This window comes from Symphalangus syndactylus, chromosome 16, assembly GCF_028878055.3.
Source record: "Symphalangus syndactylus isolate Jambi chromosome 16, NHGRI_mSymSyn1-v2.1_pri, whole genome shotgun sequence".
NCBI lineage: Eukaryota > Metazoa > Chordata > Mammalia > Primates > Hylobatidae > Symphalangus > Symphalangus syndactylus.
In genome coordinates this window covers 25634832-25658052 of record NC_072438.2, presented here as the reverse complement: position 1 = coordinate 25658052, position 23221 = coordinate 25634832, and the positions used below count along the sequence as shown (strand labels likewise).

The 23221-nt window shown below is 33.4% G+C and overlaps 1 protein-coding gene across 20 annotated transcripts in view; it reads left to right on the top strand.

Annotated features, from left to right (window-relative positions):
• Nucleotides 1–23221, top strand: part of LCORL (ligand dependent nuclear receptor corepressor like) — a 186734-nt gene that overhangs the window by 126576 nt on the left and 36937 nt on the right. For 11 of the 20 annotated variants that reach the window (XM_055246387.2, XM_055246391.2, XM_063619423.1 and 8 more), the window contains one exon: nucleotides 16573–16666. The exons of 3 other annotated variants lie outside the window; for them this stretch is intronic. In XM_055246387.2, the coding sequence (XP_055102362.1) occupies nucleotides 16573–16666 (94 nt within the window). Of the gene's footprint in view, nucleotides 1–9151; nucleotides 10434–16572; nucleotides 16667–17979; nucleotides 22131–23221 lie in introns of those variants that run through there. 6 more of the 20 variants (XM_055246395.2, XM_055246394.2, XM_063619426.1 and 3 more) reach the window with 3 other exon arrangements.

Below are 23221 nucleotides of genomic sequence, written 5' to 3'. Positions count from 1 at the left end.
GCTTCAAGTGACTATTTGAGAGACTATATTGAATAAAATATATGAATTTCAGCCGCATATTTAGTAGTCATTAAGTATCCTTTGTTGCTGCTGCCACCACCACTGTTCTGCTTTCTTGGCTGTGATTAAGGTAGGTGTTACTATGTGTAAGAGAGTCACATATAGTTTTATGATGTTATGTATGCTTAATTGTGTGGTTTATAAATTAAGTTTTGTAATTCTGTTTGGAAATCACTAAACAGTTTTTAAAGTTCAGTTCAAAAAAATTTCTGTGTCCACTAATGAAATTGTCTATCTTGTTTTTCTATGCCGAGCTTTTGTTTTCTGTGGCTAAAAACATGTGGAAGAAAATGTTATATTCCATGCTTGGGAAGATGCCATATTTTAGTCGACCTGAAAAATAAAACATATGTCTAGATGGTTCTGTGTCCCTTCTAATCTAATCTCCTCTTGACTGCAGGGGTAGAAGAAACAGGTGATACTTTAAAACTCCACATCTAGGCCTACGCTGTCCTGCTGAAAACCCTTTAATGGCTTCATATTGCCCTTTAGATAACGTCTAAAATCCTAAACTCCAGGAACCAGCTCCTGCCCACCTATCCAGCCACATCTTGTGTCTCTCTTTCTTTAGTCTTCATATTGGCTTTTTCTCATTTTCTTAAATATGTCATACACTCTCAGAACCTCAGAACACTGACAAAAAAGCTACCTTCTACCCCCAACCAGTTTTTTTTGTAAATACATATTACTTATTTTTTTTCTAGGTCTCCTTTTAAACATTGCTTTCTTAGGAAAACCTCCTCCACACCTCCCATATTGGATGTACACAGACACACACATTGATATTCTTATTCTTACTCGTATTTAGTTTGGGGTTCTTACTGTATTTTTATATAATATCCTATATTGTTTTGTAGCATCTGTTACCCTTGTAATTATTTGTTTCAACCATCTTATCTGCTGTTTATTTGTCTTGTTATGCTTTTTTTTCCTCCTTATTTTCTTCTGGATTGGGTTTCCTCACTTTTCTTTCTTTGCTTATTTTGAAGTTATATACTGTACTGCTATTAAGTTTGCAGTTACCTTAGAAGGTTTTAAAGGTATAGTTAATATAAGAAATTTAGAGTCACCTGCCCTGACACTTACAGCTATATTTAGTGCTGTGTTTCCCTTCTGGTGACATCATTATATCATCAATTTTTGTTGAGAATTACATGCATGATTATCATCTCTTTTGCTTATCATTTCTTCTTATATTTCACATGTTCTTCTGGGATCAGACATTCCTTAAATAAGGGTTTATTGATAGTAAACTCTCAGGGTTTTGTTTTTTTTTTTTTTTTATTTCATTTTCTTTTTCACTTTCGTTCTTAAAAGATGTTTTCTCTAGGTACGTAATTATCTGTTTGGTATGATTGTTGTGAGTGCCAACTAATAGTCTTTTCCTTATAGGTAACTTTACACACTCTACTTTTGGGCTGTCTCTCGCTCTTTCTCTCCCTGTTTTGTTTATGGTATTCTGCAGGTTGTCTTGGATGTGATTGGAAGCAGATTTCTTTTTTTTTTTCTTCATATAAGCCACAGAATATATTTAATTCAGGTTAAACATGAAACTAGAGTAATGTTCTGTCCTTATCAAGTAGCAATTACATTTAAAAAAAAAAAAAAAAAAGAACAATACATTTCTGTCTACATTCCAGCAATCCAATAAGGCAGCACGGGTCACAATCCAACAAGGCAGCAGGGGTAACAAGCAGTTTGATGAGGTGACAGGGGAAGAAGATTTCCTTTCTTTATTCTACTTAAGAGTTATATGTTTCCTAAAACTAAGGAGAAATCTCATCAATTGTGGACATTTTTCAGCCATTATCTGTTCAAATATATTTTTATTCTCACTTTTATTTCCTGTCAAAATCCCTTGAGACATATTTTGGATCTTCTTATTTTATCCTCCCTACGTCTTCCTTTTCACATTTTCCATCTCTTTGTTTCTGTGTAATATCATGATTAGTTTATTCAGAAATATTTCCCAATTTACTAATTCTCTTTCAAGCTATTTTAATCACGATTTAACCTGTGTCTTGAATTTCTAATTTGTCATTATACTTTTCATTTCCGGAAGTTAATTGTTATTTTTTCCGAATATGCCTGTCAGCATGCTCATAATTTTACAAAAGAATCACTAAGCAAGGTATCAAAAGTGACTGGGAGGGTTATTTTAGATAAGATGGGTCAGGAAGACCTCCATAAAGAAATGAGTTTGGGCTGAGACTTGAATAATGAGAGGAAGTCCTCCATATGAAGATCTAAGGTCGGGGCATTTAAGTCAGAAGAAATATCAAATATAAATACAAAATATCAAAACTCAGGGCAGGGATGTATCAGATATATTTGAGGAACTGTATGAAAATTGCCTCAGTCAGGTGAAAACCAAGAGATTGTTCAAAGCTTTTTTAATAAGGTGAGATTATAGATGTGAAGAAATAAAATTGTTACAGTATATATAAGCTGGATTTTTCTTTTTTCCGTTTTGTAAAGAATGTCATTTTTTTAAAAAGTGCACTTTTTAAATTCAGAAGTTCCATAAATGCTACTATCTAAAATGTCACTTGACTAACTTAATTATTAGGTATATAAAGCAAAAAGAAAAAGAAAAAAAAAATTAGTGTCCTCTGTTGCCATTCAATTTTTTACAAAAATTTGTTATATGGGTTAAGTATTCCTTATCTGAAATGCTTGGGACCAGAAGCGTTTCAGATTTTGGATTTTTATCTTATTTTGGAATATATGTGCATGTACATAATAAGATATCTTGTGGATGGGGCCCAAGGCTAAACGGAAAATTCGTTTGTTTTATATACACCTTATACAAGCAGTCTGAAAGTAATTTTATATAATATTTTAAATAATTTTGTGCATGAAGCAGTTTGTGTTAAGTACTCATATGATGTAAAGTTGATCACCAACCCTGTGGGTTTCCAAGTGTCAATTCTTGGTTTTTTCTTTTCTCTTGCAATTTCTCCAAGTATTCTCTCCCCAAAGAGACGACTTTCATACCTACTTTATAACCTTGAAGTTATCAATATGCCAAAATTGGGTTCTTATGCCCAGTTGTAATAAAGCTGATATTTTGTATTTAATCTTCCTCTTGGTTTTCTGTTACATTAAGAACAAAATTTACATTTCTTTTAATGACTTACTAGGTTCTGCCAAGATTTTGTTCCTGCCTACCTCTCTGGACTTGTTCCATTTCCTTCTCTTCTTGGCCTAGGTGTAAGTCACACTGTCTATGTCTGACACTTGCCAAGCCCACTCTACTTCAGGGCCTTCATCATTGCTGATCCCTTTGCCTGGGTTACTCTGCCTTCACATATTCTTGTTTTTTTTGGCTTGCCCCGTGTTCATCATTTCTATCTTAGCTAGAGTATCCCCTTAACAATAAGAAAATGATAAATTCCAAATTCCAATATATAAACAAAAGAAACTTCTGCATGACACAGAAGAAAGCAGTATTAGAAAAATCAAAAGACAGTGGCAGTCTGTGAAAAAATATTTGCACCTTATAAAATGAAAAATGAATGATTCTAATCTATTAAGAGTTTCAAAAAATTGAAATGTAAAATATCAACAACCTGATAGAAAAATGAGCATAATTATACTGTCAGTTCATAGAAGAAATTTTAAAAGCCCTTAAACGTAGGAAAATACTCTCAACCATACTCATGTGATTCACATCTGTCACACTGATAAGAATTCAAGTTTAGCTATATACCCTGTTTGTCAAAGCTGTTAAGCAACAGACATTTTCATGCATTACTGTGGAAATACAAACTGGTGCAGTCCTTATGGAGGAATTGACAGTATCTGTTACATTTTATAAGCGTTTGTCCTTTGACCTAGCAATCCCATTTCAGGGAATCAAGCCTTTAATTACACCTGCACAAATATGGAATGATACGCATTCAGGGTGATTCACTGGGACATTATTTGTAATAGCGGGACATTGGAAATAATCCAAATATCCATCAGTAGTGTCTTGGTTAGTTAAATTATTTATATCCACACAATGGAAGGCAAACATCAAAAAAAAAGGTGAGAATGATCTCTTGATAGCGAATTTCCAGGTTTTCTTGTTAGGTAATAAAAAGCAAGATGCAGAAATACATATATTACATGCTCTCTTTTGTGTGGAAAAGCAGGGAAGATAAGCCAAAAACTAATGACAATGAGTGTGGTTACCAAGAAGGTGATGAAGTAAATGAGGCAGATGAGACAGGAATGAAAGTGCTCTCAACAGAACTTGTTATTGAGTTTTATGTAAATATTCTGTATATTCCAAAGGATAAACATTTTTTTTAAAGTAGAGCAATCCCAAAAACTTGAAGTAGAATATAACAAGTAAACCTGGCTGGGTCAAATTAGTAACATAATGTTAGTAACATAACATTGAAAAAAGAATTATATCAAGTGATTTTACCCAGCATTTTGACTATACATTCTTAGTGAAATACATTCCAAGGGCAATAGAATATATTCTAAGGGCAAAAAAATACTTTAAGGAACCCTTAAACCTTTTTTTTAGTAATACTAGTAATAATGTTATTATTTTTTGAGTCTGTAGAACAAATCAAATATGTAATCCTATTAACATCATTAGGAAACCAGTATTTTCAGTGTAAGAGAAAAAACAAGCAACATCAAGTAAAAAACCTTATATTACATGTGGATTGGAAATGCAGTGCAAACCATGAATTATTTTCAAAAATACACATTTCCTCGTCTAATCACTGAAATAGCCTATAAGCAATGAAAACTCAGTGGCATTGAACCTAAACCTGGAGTGTGGTCTGTAAACATTATTTCCCTTTGAAAGGAAGCAGGCCTCTTTGGACTTCAGGTTTGGACTAGGAAATGTACAAGATGAGCCTGGAATATCTTGTGCTAGCAGGCAAGGAAGCCCAAAGACAAATTTGTTAAAAGAATACGGGAGTCAATGTTAAAGGTTCCCAGGTAGTCAAATACGAAAATATTTGATCATCAGTAGAAGAACAATTTCAGTGGAATAAAAAATATTGAATGTTTTAAAATGTACTCATTTATGAGAACCAGAAACTGAAGGTGTCCCCCAGAGTTAGTAGTCTCTATTGGAGGTACACACCACACCAATTCTTTACTGTGAAAATTAGCAATTAAAGGAAAGTGTTAAGCATTTATCTTGCTTTTTCTATACAAATTGTGTTTCAGGACAACCAAATCATTTAAAGAAAATTCTTGAAGAATGTTGGCTAATAAATATGGAAGGCATGATAGACTTAAAATATTACTGTTTTTTCACCCCTAATAAGATAATTGAATCAAACAACAGCATCAGAAGATAAAGACTAATGTAAATTAATACAGCCACTGTGGAGAACTGTTCAGGGGTTACTCAAAAAACTAAAAATAGGGCCACCATATGATCCAGCAATCCCATTGCTAGGTATATACCCTAAAAAAAAAAAAAAAAAAAAGGAAATCGGTATATCAAAGAGATGTCTGAACTCCCCTATTTATTGCAGTTTTATTCACAATAGCCACGATTTGGAAGAAACCTAAGTGTCCATCAACAGACAAATGGATAAAGAAAATGTGATACATATACACAATGGAGTGCTATTCAGCCATAAAAAAGAATGAGATCCTTTCATTTGCAACAAGATGGATGGAACTGGGGGTCATTATGTTAAGCAAAATAAATCAGGCACAGAAGGACAAACTTTTCATGTTCTTACCTACTTGTGGGAGCTAAAAATTAAAGCAGTTGAACTCATGGAGATAGTAGAAGGATGGTTACCAGAGGCTGAGAAGGATAGTGGGGGGTGGGGTAAGGAGGAAGTGGGGATAGCTAATGAGTACAAAAAAATAGAATTAATAAGATCTAGTATTTGATAGCACAACAGGATGACTGTAGTCAATAACAGTTTAATTGTACATTTTAAAATAACTGAATATAATTATATTGTTTGCAACACAAAGGATAAATTCTTGAAGTGATGGATGCCCCGTCTACCCTGATGTGATCGTTATACAATTGTATACCTGTGTCAAAATGTCTCATGTATCCCATACTCAGTAACCACAAAATTAAAACTTACAAAAGAAACAGGCCAGGTGTGGTGTCTCACACCTGTAATCCCATCACTTTGGAAGGCCAAGGTGGGTGGATCACCTCAGGTCAGGAGTTCATGACCAGCCTGGGTAACATGGTGAAACCCCATCTCTATTAAATACAAAAAAATCAGCTGGGCGTGATGGTACATGCCTGTAATCCAAGCTATTTGGGAGGCTGAAACAGGAGAATCGCTTGAACATGGAAGGCGGAGGTTCAAGCTGAGACTGTGCCATTTCACTCCAGCCTGGGCAACAAGAGTGAAACTCCCTCTTGAAAGAAAGAGAGAAAGGGAAGGAAAGGAGAGGAGAAAAGAAAGAAAAAGAAAGACATTGTTTCACATCCCCTAGGGATGGCTAGAATCTAAAAGATATAATAAGTGCTGGCAAAGATGCAGAAAATTTGGACCCCTGATACATTGCTGGTAAGAATATAAAATGATGCAACCCCTTTGGAAACAGTCTGAAGTTCCTCAAAAGGTTGCACATCCAGTTATATAATCCAACAGTTCTACTCCGAGGAACCTACTCAAGAGAATCGAAAACATGTCCACGCAAAAACTTGTACACAAATGTTTACAACAGCATTATTCATAATAGCCAAGAAGTGCAAACAACCCAAATGTTCATTAACTGAAGAAAGGATAAGTAAAATATTGTATATCCATACAATGGAATAGTATTCAACAATAAAAAGGAGTACTGATGCATGATACAACATGAGTGAACCTTAAAAACATTGTGCTAAGTAAACACAGCCAGTCACAAAAGACCAAATACATGCTTCTATTTGTATGAAATGTTTAGAATAGGAAAATCCATAGGCATAGAAAGTAGATTACTGGTTGCCAAAGGCCAGGAGTCATAGGACAAGGGAGAGCAGTCGCCCAAGGGTGCAGGATTTCTTTCTAGGGTGGAGAAAATGTTCTAAAATTGTGATGGTTGCACAACTCTGAATACAGAGAAAACTGCTGAATTGTAATAGCCAAGATTACGGGATCAACCTAAATGTCCATCAACAGATGAATGGATTTTTTTAATGTGGTATATATACAAAGTGGAATACTATTTCAGCCAATAAAAAATGAAATCCTCTCATTTTCAACAACGTGGATGAAACTAGAGGACATTAAGTAAAATGAAATAAGTCCAGCACAGTAGGACAAATATAATATGTGTACTTGTCACTCATGTGGAATCTAAATAAAGTCGATCTCATAGAAGTAAAGAGTAGAATAGTGATTACCAGAGGCTGGAAAACAGTGTGGGGAGAGGGATGGAGAGAGGTTGATCAACAGGTACAAAGTTAGGTAGGAGGAATACTTCTTGTGTTCTGTTGCACAATAGGGTGACTATAGTTAATGGTAACATTTCAAAACAGCTAAAAGAATATTTTGAATGTTGTCACCACAAAGACAAGTGTTTGAGGTGGTGAATATGCTAATTACACTGATTACTGTACAATGTGTATATGTATACATGTATGGAAACATCACGCTGGACCCCATAAATAGGTACAATTATGTGTCAATTCAAATCAATAAAACATATATATATATGATATATATATATACAAAGATAAAAAGTACTAGAGGAAAGATTATTTTGAGAACTTTACAACAAAGGGGTCAAACTGTCACCATCAGAACACACTGATCACTTGAGCATCATTGAAAATAGACTATGTACCTCGTGATATGTCACTTCACCTGTGAAGTATTCTTACCAAAAATGTTGAAAATGGATCTAAACAATTCTTAGACCACTGGTTCTCAAGCATAGTCAGGAAGCCCTAAGAATCCCTGAAACCCTTTCAGGAGTTATACCAGGGTAAAATTAATAGTATGTTATTTGTTCTTTTTACTCTCATCCTCTCACAAGTGTGTATAGTAAAGTCGCCCAGAAGCTACATGATGTGTGATATCTCAACACAATCAGTGCAGAAGCAGATGTGAGAATTCAGCTGTTTTCTATTAAGCTGGACATTAAAGAGTCTGCAAAACTGTTTTTAAAATATAATTCTTTTTACTCATTTTGAAAACGTTTTTCATAAATGTTTTTGTGAACAGTAACATTTTTAGCGTTATTGTTATCAGTTATAAATACTTTTAAAATCCTTTTATTTAATTTCTGTTACGGTAAATATCAGTAGATATAGCCCACATAAACAGAAGGTCTTTAAGGTCTGCAATAATTTTTAAGAGTGAAAAGGAATTATCAAATCCAAGTTTGAGTTACTTGCTTTATTGCCAATTCCGAGTTTATCAGAATTATTATACAAGAAATTTTTTAAAGCAAAGTAAATGATACCACAGGAAAACAGTGCAGATGGTCATCAACTTAAGATGGTTCAACTTACAGTTTTTCAATTTTACAATGGGTATATTGGGATATAAATGCATTTTTGACTTACTATATTGTTTTATTTACAGTGGGTTTATCAAGACAGAGCCCTATCATAAATTGGGGAAAGTGCTGCCCTTAATTAGAGACCATGGCCAGGCATGGTGGCTCACGCCTGTAATCCCAGCACTTTGAGATGCTGAGGCAGGTGGATCACTTGAGGTGAGGCGTTCAAGACCAGCCTGGCCAGCATGGTGAAAGCCCATCTCTACTAAAAATACAAAAATTTAGCCAGGCGTGGTGGTGCACACCTGTGATCTCAGCTACTCGGGAGGCCAAGGCTGGAGAATCGCTTGAACCCAGGAGGCAGAGGTTACAGTGAGCCAAGATCATGCCACTGCACTCCAGCCTGGGCAGCAAAGCAAGACTCCATCTCAAAAATAAATAACCTTAGAATCAAATGTATCACACTAAGAATCAAATGTAACACAGAGACATTATTTGATTCTAGTTGAAGATACCAACTATAAAAACACATTTTGGACTCAAGAAATTTCAATGCAAATTAGGCATTAGAAGTTAGCTTTACCTACTGTAGAAAAACTAGAAAACAAATAAGAAAATGAAGAAAATAACAATTATCCTGTATTCTTCCACCCAGAGCTATCTGCAGGTGCTCCTGTGTTCAGTCCTTCCAAACCATTTTCTGAAGAATATCTACATGTGCACAAAACACACTCGCAGTGCTCAGCCCCACTGACCTACTACATGAGATATATATCCTCTGTAAACTGTTTGCATAATTTATATTTTTGACATCCTTATGTTACTAAGTATTTTTCTGCAGAATCATTTTAATACTTAAATTCATTTACTTAGCTCAATAGTATGGAAGGGTCACATATTGTGTGTCTTTTATATATAAATAAACATTCTTGAGCTAAGGTTTTAAACTCAATCTTAATTTTTACTTCAGGACAAATTCCTAGAAGTGAAATTGCTGGATCTAAAAGAATGCACAATGCTGTTGAAAGTCAAGATAGTAGGGGTAGGGGCAAGGTAGTGACCACAAGAAGATACTGAGGTGGGGGAGCGTCAGGGTTGACACTGGCAAGTAGGTGTAGTTTTTATACAGGAAGGTTGAGTTCATGAAAATTCATTAAACTGTATAGTTAGATTGTACTTTTATGTAAAACATTTATAAAAGGTTTTTTAAAAGTAATTTTTGGAGGAGCATAACAAGGAGTCTCAAATGTATGGTTAAAAAATCTTCCACTATGACATTGCAATAAGTATACAAACTGTTTTAAATAATATATTTGGCTAAAACTTTTTACAGAATAAGGTAATGTAATATAGAGGATAAAAGAGAACATGTTCTTTAAAATGTTTTTCATAGGTACTGACTTGAAGCCTTTTGAAGCCATGATTTAATTCAGTACTTGCAGGAATAACTGAAGAAAGAAAAAAGAATTACAATAAAAGTCTAAAATGGCATTTGGTGGAAATGTGGAAGGCTTATTTTAATTTCATCTGTGGCATTTTCCTAAATTTGCTATTATAAATGTTTACATCTTAAATTCACTATAAGCACTTTACTCTGATATATATCATCTCTTATCATAATGAATAAATAGATTAATGAATTCTGTAGTATTTCAGCAATATATATACAAAATGAAACACATCGGGAAGAAAATAACTTACAGTTAAAAAACTATTTGAGCCCGAGCATGGTGGCTCGTGCCTGTAATCCCAGCACTTTGGGAGGCCAAGGCAGGAAGATCATTTGGCGCTCAGGAGTTCAAGACCAGCCTGGCCGATATGGTGAAACTCTGCCTCTACTAAAAATACAAAAATTAGCTGGGCGTGGTGGCAGGTGCCTGTAATCCCAGCTACTTGGGAGGCTGAGGCAGGAGAATCACTTGAACCCAGGAGGTGGAGGTTGCAGTGAGCCGAGATTGTGCCACTACACTCCAGCCTGGGCAACAGAGTGAGATTCCATCTCAAAAAAAAAGAAAAGAAAAAGAAAAAAATACTATTTGACTTGCAGAGGTAGGCAAATGAAGGAAAAACCAATCCTAAGGCTGGAATAATGTGCTACTCTTGTGTTATTTCTCCCATGACTGAAACCGCATAGTTAAACAGTAACAATCAAAACAATTTTATTTGCAGTGAGCATAAGACTTCAAATTTTTAAAACCGAAATTTGGATAAACCCAGGGAATGCTTTTACACTTTGTTGATTTTTTGCTAATCAAGTTTACAGATTTTTTTTATTATGGAAACTTGGGAAAGGCAGAAAAGTATGTGTAAATGTGTATGTAGGCGCATACATACCTAGGTATGTGCATGCACACAATCACGTATGTTAACTGCTCAACGCTTTATCAACCAAAGATCACCATTGTTCCCATTTTTGTAAATTTACTTCCACAGTTTATTCTATATTTTATTTTATTTGGGGGTTCTTGTTTTACATCCAAAACATATTTACATCATCTGCATATCAAATTTTATATCATACCTTTTAAAAATGTTATAGTAGCATTTGCATTTACATGTTTACATCATCTGTATATCAGATTTTTATATCATACCTTTTAAAAACGTTACAGTAGCATTTGCAGTTTTTTCATGCTTTATTAATTGCCTTAATGGCAGTGTTAAATCTAATTCTCAAGCAAGTGAAGGAACCATAATTTATGTAACCATTTGTTAAATATTTAGTGTTTTTAAAAAATTGTATAGTCTACGGTATATCTTTGTATATAAACCTTTTTTATGTTAAATATTATTTTCTTAAAATAGATACCTAGAAGAGTGTAAACATTTTTAAGATTTTTGATGGCATATGGCTACATTGTTTTTTGTTTTTGTGTTTTTTAAGAGACAGGAGTCTTACTGTGTTGCCCAGGCTGGACTTAAACTCTGGGCTCAGGTAATTCTTCCATCTCAGCCTCTCAAGTAGTTGATTTCTCTTTCATTTTCAGTTTTATCATAAAATTTGCACATTAATATACCTATTTATGCCATCCAGTTGTTGTGAGAACTGGATGAGTAAAGACATGTCATGTTTGTAGCAAATGCTTCGAATACTTTAAGTACACTATAGAAAAATAGTTTTAAACACATTAGGTTTAATGTAAGTTACTAATGTTTTCTAACAATCAGTTGAATATAATTAACAAAACCATAAGAATCTCCTGGAGAGGAGAATAGCAAAAGGCCAGACAAGAGATGAAACAGAATGATTTCCTTGGAGGGGTGGAAAACAATTCTATATTATGAAGGTTCCAGTTGTCCTTTTTGAATAGATCCTTTATCAGAAATTTGCATGACAATACAGGAAAGAAAACAGTTTATAAATGAAAAATTGAAATCTGAATTTTAACTAAAAATTAACCCAATAAAGTGTCAGTATTCAAGAAATTGCCCAATTTGGCCATGACTTCAATTTTTGAAACGTCAGTTTATTTTTAAATTTAATTCTGGTAGTGTTATATAGACAATTACCTGACCTTGTTCAAATATTGGATTGGCTTATCTTTAATTCTGTACATTTTACAATAGTGTTTGATCAGAAATAATTAAATTATAATGTTAAATGACCCATCTCCAACCAGTAAATGAAAACAATTTTGTATTTATTATTAAATGTTAGTAAAAATTTTGAATATACAGAAAAATACAAGTAATAATCATGTACTTGTTAACCAGAATTAATAAATGTGTTATTTGGTCATATTTACCTCTGATTTGTCTTCTCTTAAGGAACTAAAGTATTTCTAGAAATACAGTTAAGATCTTTTTAGATCTTTTTGTTTACCTTTGGAAGCAACCAGTGATACCACCTATTTATGTATCTATAAACAAAATAGTTTTATGTGCTTTAATATTCACATAAATGGCATAATAAATACACTACTTTTCACTTAATCCTGAAGTTTACTTATTCACCAAAAATTAAAAATCACAGCAACACCAACTGTTATCAAGGATGTGGGAAATAAATTTGGTAATATCTGTTGTTCAGCACTTCTGATAGTTTATCTTAGAGAAATTATTGTACATAAACACAAAAAAAATTTAGAAGGATATTCATTTCAGCATTGTTTGTAACAATGAAAAACTAAAACAACCTGAATACCAACAGTAGATAAATGGGGAATAAATTACAGTGTAATAAGACTGCAGAGAATATACTAGTCAAATTGAATTAATTACCTCCCCCTCCACCTTACTTAGTTTGTATTATCTTGTAATAGCATGCTGGGTGCTTAGTTTTATCTACATTATTCACTACAAGATGGTGGGAGAGGTGACCAAGAGTTGATTTTAAGCAGATTTTTATCATGTATTTTGAGTTAATTTTAGTACTTTGGAATGATGTACACACAAAATCTAGTTATATCTCCATTGTGAAGGAGTGACGTAATCACCATTCAGATAGATGTAAATTATGAGGAACAAGAAAATATCCTTCCCCCACCCCCGCAATTCCTGGGCTTTCTCTATCCTTCCCAAACTGTCTCTCTCATTGTTTTTGTTTTTCTAATTCAGACAATCCTAGGAGTAACTTCTTTTGACTTTTCCAGCCCTTGAACTACAGGCTTTATGAAGAAAAGGGAATCATGCTATCAGCAAAATAGTATAGATGGTTAATACTGCTAACAAAAAGTGAGATTTTCTGTAGATAACTAAAATTGATCTAAAATTCTTAATGGTACTAGAACTATTACATATTTATGTATTTTGTATTTACTATGTAGACATTAATTGATGAAAGAATTTTAATGCAATGTGACAGAAATATGATGGAGTACATTTTTCATTTTCACTAGATACTGTATTACTTTATTTGTCAAATCCTTTTAGAATAAAACTTTTAACATAGCCTAGATGTGGAGAAAGGGCTATGAAGAAGAGATAAAAGCATTTCTCAATAAGGTCATTGTTTAGACTTCCTAAAGAGAAAGAATCATAAGTATAAGCCTATTTGCGTAGGTTTCTGAAAGATGGAATAGAGCTTATATGTAGCTCATCCAGATTAAAATGTGCTAGTTAGTGCTTTGTGTGTGAGTAGTCCATAAAAAGAAAAGAAACCTTTATTGCCCTAGGTAGAGAGCTGCAGCCTAGTTTTTATAGTATCTGTAAAGGAGAGAAGGGTTTCTTGTACCTCCTTTCATAATTTCTATTTTATGAGATAATTTTAAATGGAGCATATCAAGTCTAAGAGAGCTTAGAATGGGGGAAATTTCATTACTTCATTCTGAGACTAAGAGTAACAGACTTAGGAGAATGTGTTTTATATGCCATAAACTGTACATAAAATGAGCAAAATCAAAATTAGTGAATAAAGTTATAAACTTGAATATGGGTTTGGCAGTTATCCTTTCTTATAAGTTCTTAAAGTAGTAAAATTTTAATTGCCAAAAAAGAGAAATGAGATGATAGAACAGAGAAAACATTTCTTTCTCCTTTTAGTAGTTTTTGGCACTCTACCAGTGTTTAGTAATACAAATGAATAAGTCAAGATCCTGAACCTTGAGGGGTTCAGTCTCATGGAAGAAAAAGATTTATAAATCAATAATTGCATGATAGTGTCATAAGTGTTATAGGATGCTGTCCACGCAGGAAGACAAAATAAGCATCTTCTGCCTGGGCGGGGGATCTGAGTCTTTAAGGATAAGTAGAAGTTTGATGAGTAGAAGTTTAACAAGTCGAATAGATAGAGCATTCTAGGCAGAGGGAACAAGGTACTGCAATTTGAGAGGCATAACACTGCGTAGCACGTTTGAGGGAATTCAGGTAGTTACATAGATACATGAGACGTGTGAAGTTTGAGATGAGTTGGAGACTAAGCTTAAAATTAAGCTGGATGGGTAAGCTGGGGCAATAAACTAATAATTTTTCAAGATACTCTGTGCCAGGTACTTTGCTTCTTCAGTCTCCCCCTTTTACCCTTCTAATCTGTGGACTCTAACCTCTAGCCACACTGAATTTTTCCAGTTCTTTGAAATTCTATTCAGCAAACATTTATTGAATACTTATTGTATGCCAGGCACTATTCTAAGCAGCAGGGATATATTGATGAATAAAATATGCATGGTCTCTGCCTTCACATAGCTTATAGTCTGTAGCTAGCACTGGTAGGTATATGAACAACTAGCATTACAACCCGCCAAATACTATAAGTAAGTGTTACTGGTATAGTAACCTGTTATGTTGATCAACCAACTGTACATTGTGTCCTAAGTGAGGCTGATGAGTTAGATTTGGTGAGAATTAGGAGGGTTGGCGGGGGTGAGGCGGGGGTCAGGAGGAGAGGAGTACTAATCTTCTAGGCAGAGGAAACCAATTCCAAGTGTGAAAGCCCAGAAACGAGAAATAGCATAGCACTTTCGCAGCAGGTTTCCCTGCTCCACCTTTAGCTCCTTGCGGTCCATTCTCCCATAGCAGATTGATCTTTTAAAAACCTGAATTGAAATCATGTCAGTCTTCCACCCAGAATCCTCCAGTGGCTTCCTGTCTCTGTCAGAATGAAATGCGAAGTTCTTGCCATGGCCCAATGGCCCTGTTTAACCTCTTCCTACAACATTTCTGATCTCAGCTCACTCTTGGCCTGGCTTACTTCATTTCAGATACCCTGGCCTTTGCTATTCCTCTGACATTCCAGACATGGTTCCATATCACAGCCTCTATACAGACTGTTCTTTTGGAAACATTCTCCCATGTATCTGCTTAGTTGGTGACCCTCACCTTATTCAGGGCCCTGTTCAAATCAAAGAATCCTGCACTGATTACACTGTATAAAACAGCAGCATTCTCAGCCCCACCCTCATTACTCTATCAGCTTACTCTGTGTTATTTTCTAGGGTGGCACTATCATATAATTGCTGGTGGTAGTGGTGCTGGTTGTGGTGGTGTATGAATTATCTCATTAGATCCTAAGCACTATGACAATGACTATGACAATAGGTAGTTTGTGTGGCTTTTTTCTTTTTTTTGATGCTCTTCTAGTGCCTAAAATAGTGCTTTGCACATAGTGAGCACTCAATAAATTATTGTCAAAGTCTGTATAGGAGGCTATAGATAGGATGTTTTGTTTTATTTTTCATCTTTGTATCTGCCCAGGAGCATACATATTTCATGGATTGATTATGGTTACAGTAAAACCCAGTTGAATTTTTTAAGCCCAGTTGAATTAGTATATTTTTAAACATGTATTTTTTAATAATAATTTTTCTTGTAGCTAAAACTTGCAGTTTTTTAGCTAACAGTAAAAACATTCACAGAATTCTTTGCTGGGTTTTAAATTCATGGTTTATTTTTATCCTTTTTGATCCTGAAGCATGCCAGATTAACAATAAGTCTGAATCATTGAGTTTTTATTTATGTAAATGTCATATAATAATTACATTTTAATAACATGCATAGACATTTTATAACATTATTTTTCTAAAGTTGCATTATCGTAAGTTATGTCTTTAGTCGTAGATATAAGCACAATATATTATGTAGGCAATGATTTAACTATTGTATAGTTCAATAATTTAAGAGTAAAATTTTACACTATGAGTTCTAGAAAATACATGTTTATACATACAGCCACAGTTTGCCTTTTGCTAGCCCTAGTAAATGCTAATTATTCAATTCTCTTACTCATCATCACATTTTCTATTCTCTCCGTTTTGTACAATTTACATCACTCCCACCTTCCCAAAGCATTATCTGGGCAGCTTTGAATGGAAAACAGTCGTGAATGAGCAATCAATGACTGTTCACTACAAAATGATGCAGAGGTGACTAAAAGTTTATCTTAGACAAATTTTATATCATATATTTAGTTAGTTTCTTTCTGTCACCTGGCAATGCCAGCTCCTTCTCTGTTCTTTTTTTCCTATATAGTGCCTTCCCAGTCATATCCTGTTCCTAAACCCATTTAAGATGAGTAGGTAATGGGCCACATATCAAATACTAGTGTTATGAATTAGTAGATCAACAAAATATGAAATATTAAAATGTAAGGATTGCCTATCTGTTGCAAATATAAAGTTTTTTCTCTTGCAAAAATTATAGGGGATGGAGTGTTAGATCTCTCTACAAAGAAAACCAGCATAAAATCTGAAGAGTCATCCATATGTGATCCTTCTTCTGAAAATTCAGTGGCTGGGTAAGCAATATCTAGGAAATATAATTTAGTATTAATATAAAATTATCTCTGCAGAGAACTCTTAATACTATTCTGAGTAGTATTGACGTATATAGTTTTCCTCCAGAATTTTTGTCACTCATGTCTCTCTCTCATACCTTTCATTTGTCCTTTCTCTTTCTTTTTTATTCTTTCTGTTAAAGAAAAGTTATCAGAACAATCACCAAACTTTAGTTCATGTTACTAAAATGAACTACCAACTTAATCATAGAATACAAACTAAGAAGCAGGACGAGTAAGAGAATATTAAATACTCAGGAGGCAATTTTAAGGGAAATATGTAATTTATTAATTTTTTAAAACAATGAACAAATTCTAAAAGCACTGTACTTACTAATTATTAACGCTAGTTTGTAGTGTTTAGATTTTTTTATTGCACTTTAGATGTGGTGGTAAACTACTTAAATGTATCTAGTAATCACCACAAAAAGTCCTTTCATGTTTTGAAAAGTGTCATTAATCATTAAATAAATAATTAGTAGTGAAATGCTGTTCTGTTGGATTTTTTGATTTTTTTTTACAACTTTTTTGCATCTTCCCATTAACTAACTGCACAAGAAGCTTTTTTGTCACATTTAAATCTTAGAGGTAGACTGTAATTTGTTTCAACTATGGCTGTAGTAGTATTTGAGTTGTAAGGTATAATAAGCTTTCTGTTTGAGAAACTTTGAAAATTACAATGATACATTTGAAATAGAAGTGACATTTATGATATCTAAATTATTCAAATATAACTTATCTACTTGTTTCAAGTTTTAAGCTCTTGTCTAGAGAAAAATTAGTCTTGTGGAAATATGGGATGTTTGTGTTTGGAAATATTCCTGCTGCTACAAATTTCCTTTAAAGGGGTTGACTCTTTTATTACTTGTTTAGCGGTAACGTCACGTTTGTACTAACAAAAACTCCTTTAGGATTGGGGTACTTTTTATAATGGAGCTCTAATTGTACACATAAAATTTATAAGTGTTGCTCTGCAAGCATCTGTCAGAGGAATAGCAACATCATGAGAATATTTTTACAAATACTGAGTTAGGATTTTATGTTCTTGGAAGGTCTGCCCGTTGAGGCCACCGTATCATTGACACATTGTCCTACCAGGACTGTAGCGTTTGCTTTGATAAGGAGTAACTACTACATCTCACAGACTTAAAAGTGTCATAAGCAGTGATGTTACCTAAGCAAGGAGTATAATAAAGGAGTGGACCCTCCCCTTCCATAGCTGTGTGAGAGTCTCTCATGCATCAGTTTACCATCGTTTCATTCCATCCATCCAGGAGACTACACAGAAACAGAGAGGACTATGTGGAAAGAAGTGCTGAGTTTGCAGATGGTTTGCTCTCAAAAGCTTTGAAAGACATTCAGTCTGGAGCACTGGACATAAATAAAGCAGGCATACTTTATGGCATACCTCAAAAAACTTTACTTCTTCACTTAGAAGCCTTACCAGCAGGGAAGCCTGCATCTTTTAAAAACAAAACTCGAGATTTCCATGATAGTTATTCATATAAGGACAGTAAAGAAACTTGTGCAGTGCTGCAAAAAGTAGCCTTGTGGGCAAGAGCTCAAGCAGAGCGCACAGAAAAAAGTAAACTCAATCTACTTGAAACCTCAGAATTAAAATTCCCAACAGCTTCCACTTACCTCCATCAGCTAACTCTACAGAAAATGGTCACTCAGTTTAAAGAAAAAAATGAAAGCCTCCAATATGAAACTTCAAATCCTACTGTACAGTTAAAAATTCCTCAGCTACGAGTAAGTTCTGTCTCAAAATCACAACCTGATGGTTCTGGTCTGCTGGATGTTATGTATCAAGTTTCCAAAACCTCTTCAGTCTTAGAAGGATCAGCTCTCCAAAAACTGAAAAATATACTCCCTAAACAGAACAAAATAGAATGTTCTGGGCCTGTAACTCACTCAAGTGTTGACTCTTACTTTCTACATGGGGACCTCTCTCCTTTGTGTCTTAATTCTAAAAATGGAACAGTTGATGGAACCTCTGAAAATACTGAAGATGGATTAGATCGAAAAGACAGTAAGCAGCCCAGGAAAAAACGTGGCCGCTATCGGCAATATGATCATGAAATAATGGAAGAAGCTATTGCAATGGTAATGAGCGGAAAAATGAGTGTTTCCAAAGCACAAGGAATTTATGGGGTACCTCACAGCACTTTAGAATACAAGGTAAAAGAAAGATCTGGAACACTGAAGACTCCTCCGAAGAAGAAACTACGATTACCAGACACTGGGTTATATAATATGACAGATTCAGGGACTGGCAGCTGCAAAAACAGCAGCAAGCCTGTGTAGATTACTTGTTAGGAAAATGTTTATGTGTGTGTGTGTGTGTGTTTGCGTGTGTGTGTATGTGCACAGGTGTGTATTTGTGTGTCTATATACACACATGTGGGAATTACAGATGCTCACTCTGACAGGAGACATGAAATTTTACAGTTCAAAAACCACTTACATGCCTTTTGAAAAAAAGTTTTATTCAGGGTTTTCACTGTGGACAGAATTATATAGTTGCTTACTTAATTCTGATAGTTTGTATTTAATCCTTGTATAAATAGGTGAAAAAGATTCAGGTTTTCTTTAGTAGTCAATAGCATAAAGCGTTGTGGGAAAACGAGTAATTGTCAAGTGAAACATTTTTATTGGTGAAAGACCATTCCAGCCATTCAGTTGAACCATCTTATAATGGAAATATGATATTCATATTTATAAACATTCTATACAACATACTTAACAGTTGTTGTATGTATGTCAAACAACCAATCAAAGTTTAAATAGACAGCTATCTCCATACTAAGAAAAATTAATATATACAGTATTAGTACACTACAGTGCATTCTATGAAATACAAAATGCACTCAAGTGCATCCACCAGGAATAGAAAAGAAAACCTTAAAGGATATGTATAATGAAATTTAATATTTATCATTTAATAGTTGATTTAGCAAGAAGTTGGGGTTTATAAGGTATACTTAAAAAAAACTGACACATAGTTAACCCCAGCAGCTATAGAACCCTTTAATATAAGATGGAGTACTAAGAACAAAAAATAATTTAAATTTAATTATTAAAATAATTTAGTTTTGTTTTTCATTTGAAAAATAAGCTAATGTGTAAGGTTAGAAAAGAAAGTTGGAATGCAACTTAGAGCATGTTTATAATGTGCACAGAAAAAGCTTGAGAATGATAATTTTGGTTTAAATGTGCTGGTTAGTTGATGTTATGACTACTTTAAATTTTAAAGATTGTGACACACTCCTACTATTGAAAAACCTCAGTGTAACTTTAATATATTTGCTGCTGTGACATTTCAAAACATTTTCAGTTTATCAAAATGAATTGCAGATTTCATTTTGGTGGGCGATACATTATCATTTTGCTAATAACCAAATTTGCAGTTTGTTCAGGGTCTTGAATAGATTTACAAATATTTAACACTGAAGCTGTTTTGAACTTTCAGTAATGTAAACTCTCTACTAATTGGGTAGTTAGAAGCTGGGCAGTGCATTTTAACTTTTACTAGACTCATAAGAGAGACTGGTCATTTTTACATAGCAGTTTTAAAATATGGGTCAAAGTATCCTTGTTGGATTTATGGAGTATGCAACTGTAGTGGCAAAATGTTATAAAGCATATGCCTTCATATAAAGAATAGGGATTTGCTTTATGTATTCAAAATTCTCTGAGTGCCCCCTTTCTCTGTTAAAATTCAGGTTCTGATCATTTTTCTAAGCCAGTTTTCCTAAGTCCAAAAGGAATACTTTTAGCTGAATTTAAAAAATAAGTGCACCTTGTCAAATACTTGTGTTTTTACACTTGTGTTTGTGTGTATTTAATAATCATATATACGTGTAATACTAAAGAGATTTTCAGCTATTAAATTTTAAAACTGCTTACATGTTTAAAGAAACTGAAGAGTGAGAAACTACACAACCAAGCAGTTATTTGGTCTCTGAGATCTATACTTAACCCTCTTCAGCTATTAATGTTACCTGCACACTAGGGTATGAATCCTCTTTTTTTTTTTCACCCCAAGAAAATATACATAATAGATTACAGAACAGCAGATGTCAGGGTCATCTTTCTTTTTAAAGAATTAAGCCATATTTTGTGAGGGCCAGAACTTGGATTATTTAGTATATTTCCCCCTTCCCCCAATGAAAAGCAAAGTTAAAGGTAAAGTACATATTTCAAAACAATTTTATTGACCTCTTTATACAGAATTTTACTTGGAAAACTTTGGGGGCTTTGAATGCATTACATAATATTTATATTGTATTGAGCTTTTTTATTCCTCACACTATATTTACATTAATAAATTGATTGAGAAGTTTATAGTAAAGGGAAACTTACAGAAAACTTTTGTATCATTTAAAAGATGACCTGACCAAAAACTTTACAGGATTCATAAATCAGGGATCATTTTGCTATTGACTTCACAGTAATCAGTAGTTTTATAGGTAATATTATAGTTAATTTGCAGCATTTTAGTACTTGTATTATTTATTTTTGGTCAGAAATAGTAAATTAAAATATTTTTTGATAGTTTATAGGTAATAATCAACCCATAACTTTTAAAAGAAACAAAACATTTCTATTATTGAGTTAACATCTGATTATACAAACTAGGAAAGGCAGGGAAATTCCCCTTCTCCCCAGTGATTCTATTAAGATGACCTTTATGTTAAACTTTCAAAGTACTTTATGAATTTAGTTACCAGTTACTATTTATTAATTGACAATTTTCTGAAAAATCCCATTTCAGCAGACTTAATGAAGGTGAAAGCAACCCTTATGTGCTTTCTACTTATTTGAATGTTCCTCAAGTATTTTATATTAAAAAAAAAAGAAGGAAAAGAAAAAACAGTGCCTCTGTTTTTAGAAAACTACTGCTCAGTAAAGTTGTTTAAACCATTTCTGGTAGCTAATGACAATTTTATATTAAATTGTATACTAACTTTAGTGAGACTGATTTTTTTAGTTGTTTACAGTACAAATACTTGTATTTGTTTTTTAATTGCAGTATTTCCATTGTCGCAGTAATTTAGTAAAACTCTGTGGCTGCCTTGATTTTGACAGATTTTGTTAATATAAACTGATTGTTAGGCAATTAGTTATATTTATGCATAAATCAATTGCACTATAATTCATGAATTATTTATTACAATATTTTCTAATGAATTCATGTATCTGTCTTGTGTTGTAAATGTACTGTAATTCTGTTCCTACTTTGTGTTGTTATATATCTAAATCTGATTGTATGAATTTTAATTGTTCAGTTAACGTGTTTCTAGGTTGTAATTTGTAGTAAAGCACTTCAATGCTTTTGCACTTAAATTTACAACACTGTTGGTGTGTGATTGATTTACTCATTCAGTAAAAGAAAAAAAGAAAAGAAAAGAAAAAAACTGACTACACTGACTTCTTTGATTTACTTTAGGAAGCAGTTTTATTAAATATAGTATTCTAATTTACTTTTTCTGAAGAAATATTCCAACAAGTTTCTAATGGGCAAAATGGATAGTAACATACTAAAAATAGGCAGGATATTTGGTTTATAAATCAAACAGGAAAAGGTTAGAAAACTTTAAAAGCAAAGGATCTACAAAAAAAATACAATTTTAGAACCTTATATAATCACCTGAGAATAAATTCTAGACTGGATACTTATATGTGTGTTCAACTATTATTTACTCATTACTAGGTTTTTCTTCAAGATCCTAACATGCAAGAAATATGGGGGAGAATGTTTGAAGCCAAATAAGCATATTGTGAAGTTCTGTAATTTGAGATCTTAGTTTTCTGATATCTGATACATAAGATAGAATCTAATATCTGAATATCTAATTTATGCCTTTATTAAGCTGTTCTTATAGCATTAGATGGGAATTACTGGCTACCATAGTATTTTTGAAATTCCATTATTAATAAGCTGAATAAGAAAACTCTAAAAGCTTTGCTTAGAATGTCAGAAAAGGGATATAAAAAGCAGTGTTTTTTGTAATTTTGTGAGCGTAATCAAGTTGATATTATAACGTTGTTTCAGAATACTTAACACTAGTCATTAGTTTTGATTATTTATACCACATACCTGGCTTTATTAACAGAAAAAAGCCTTTGAGCATTTCAGGAAGAGTTATGAACAGTTATTAATCTTTAAAATACAACATTTTTCCAAGAAACATGTAAATTCTCTCTTTATTATGCCATAACATCACTTTAGAAACTACTGAAGTGCATCATCTCTCACAACATTCTGGGTTTTCTTTTGCTTGTGTGAAAATTAGTCATTTTTAATTTGCTGGAAAAAAAATATTGTAATCTTTGATAGTTACCATTTCTTCCTGCCCTTGCTCTCTACATATATTTTTTAAAACTATGTAATTGAATCCTGGGAGTCAATTGCATCATTTTACACTCCCAACCATGACAAAATTTATAAAAAATTATTTTCAAAAAGGAGAGGATACTGGGGTCATGTCCTATCTTCATCTGTCTAGAGGC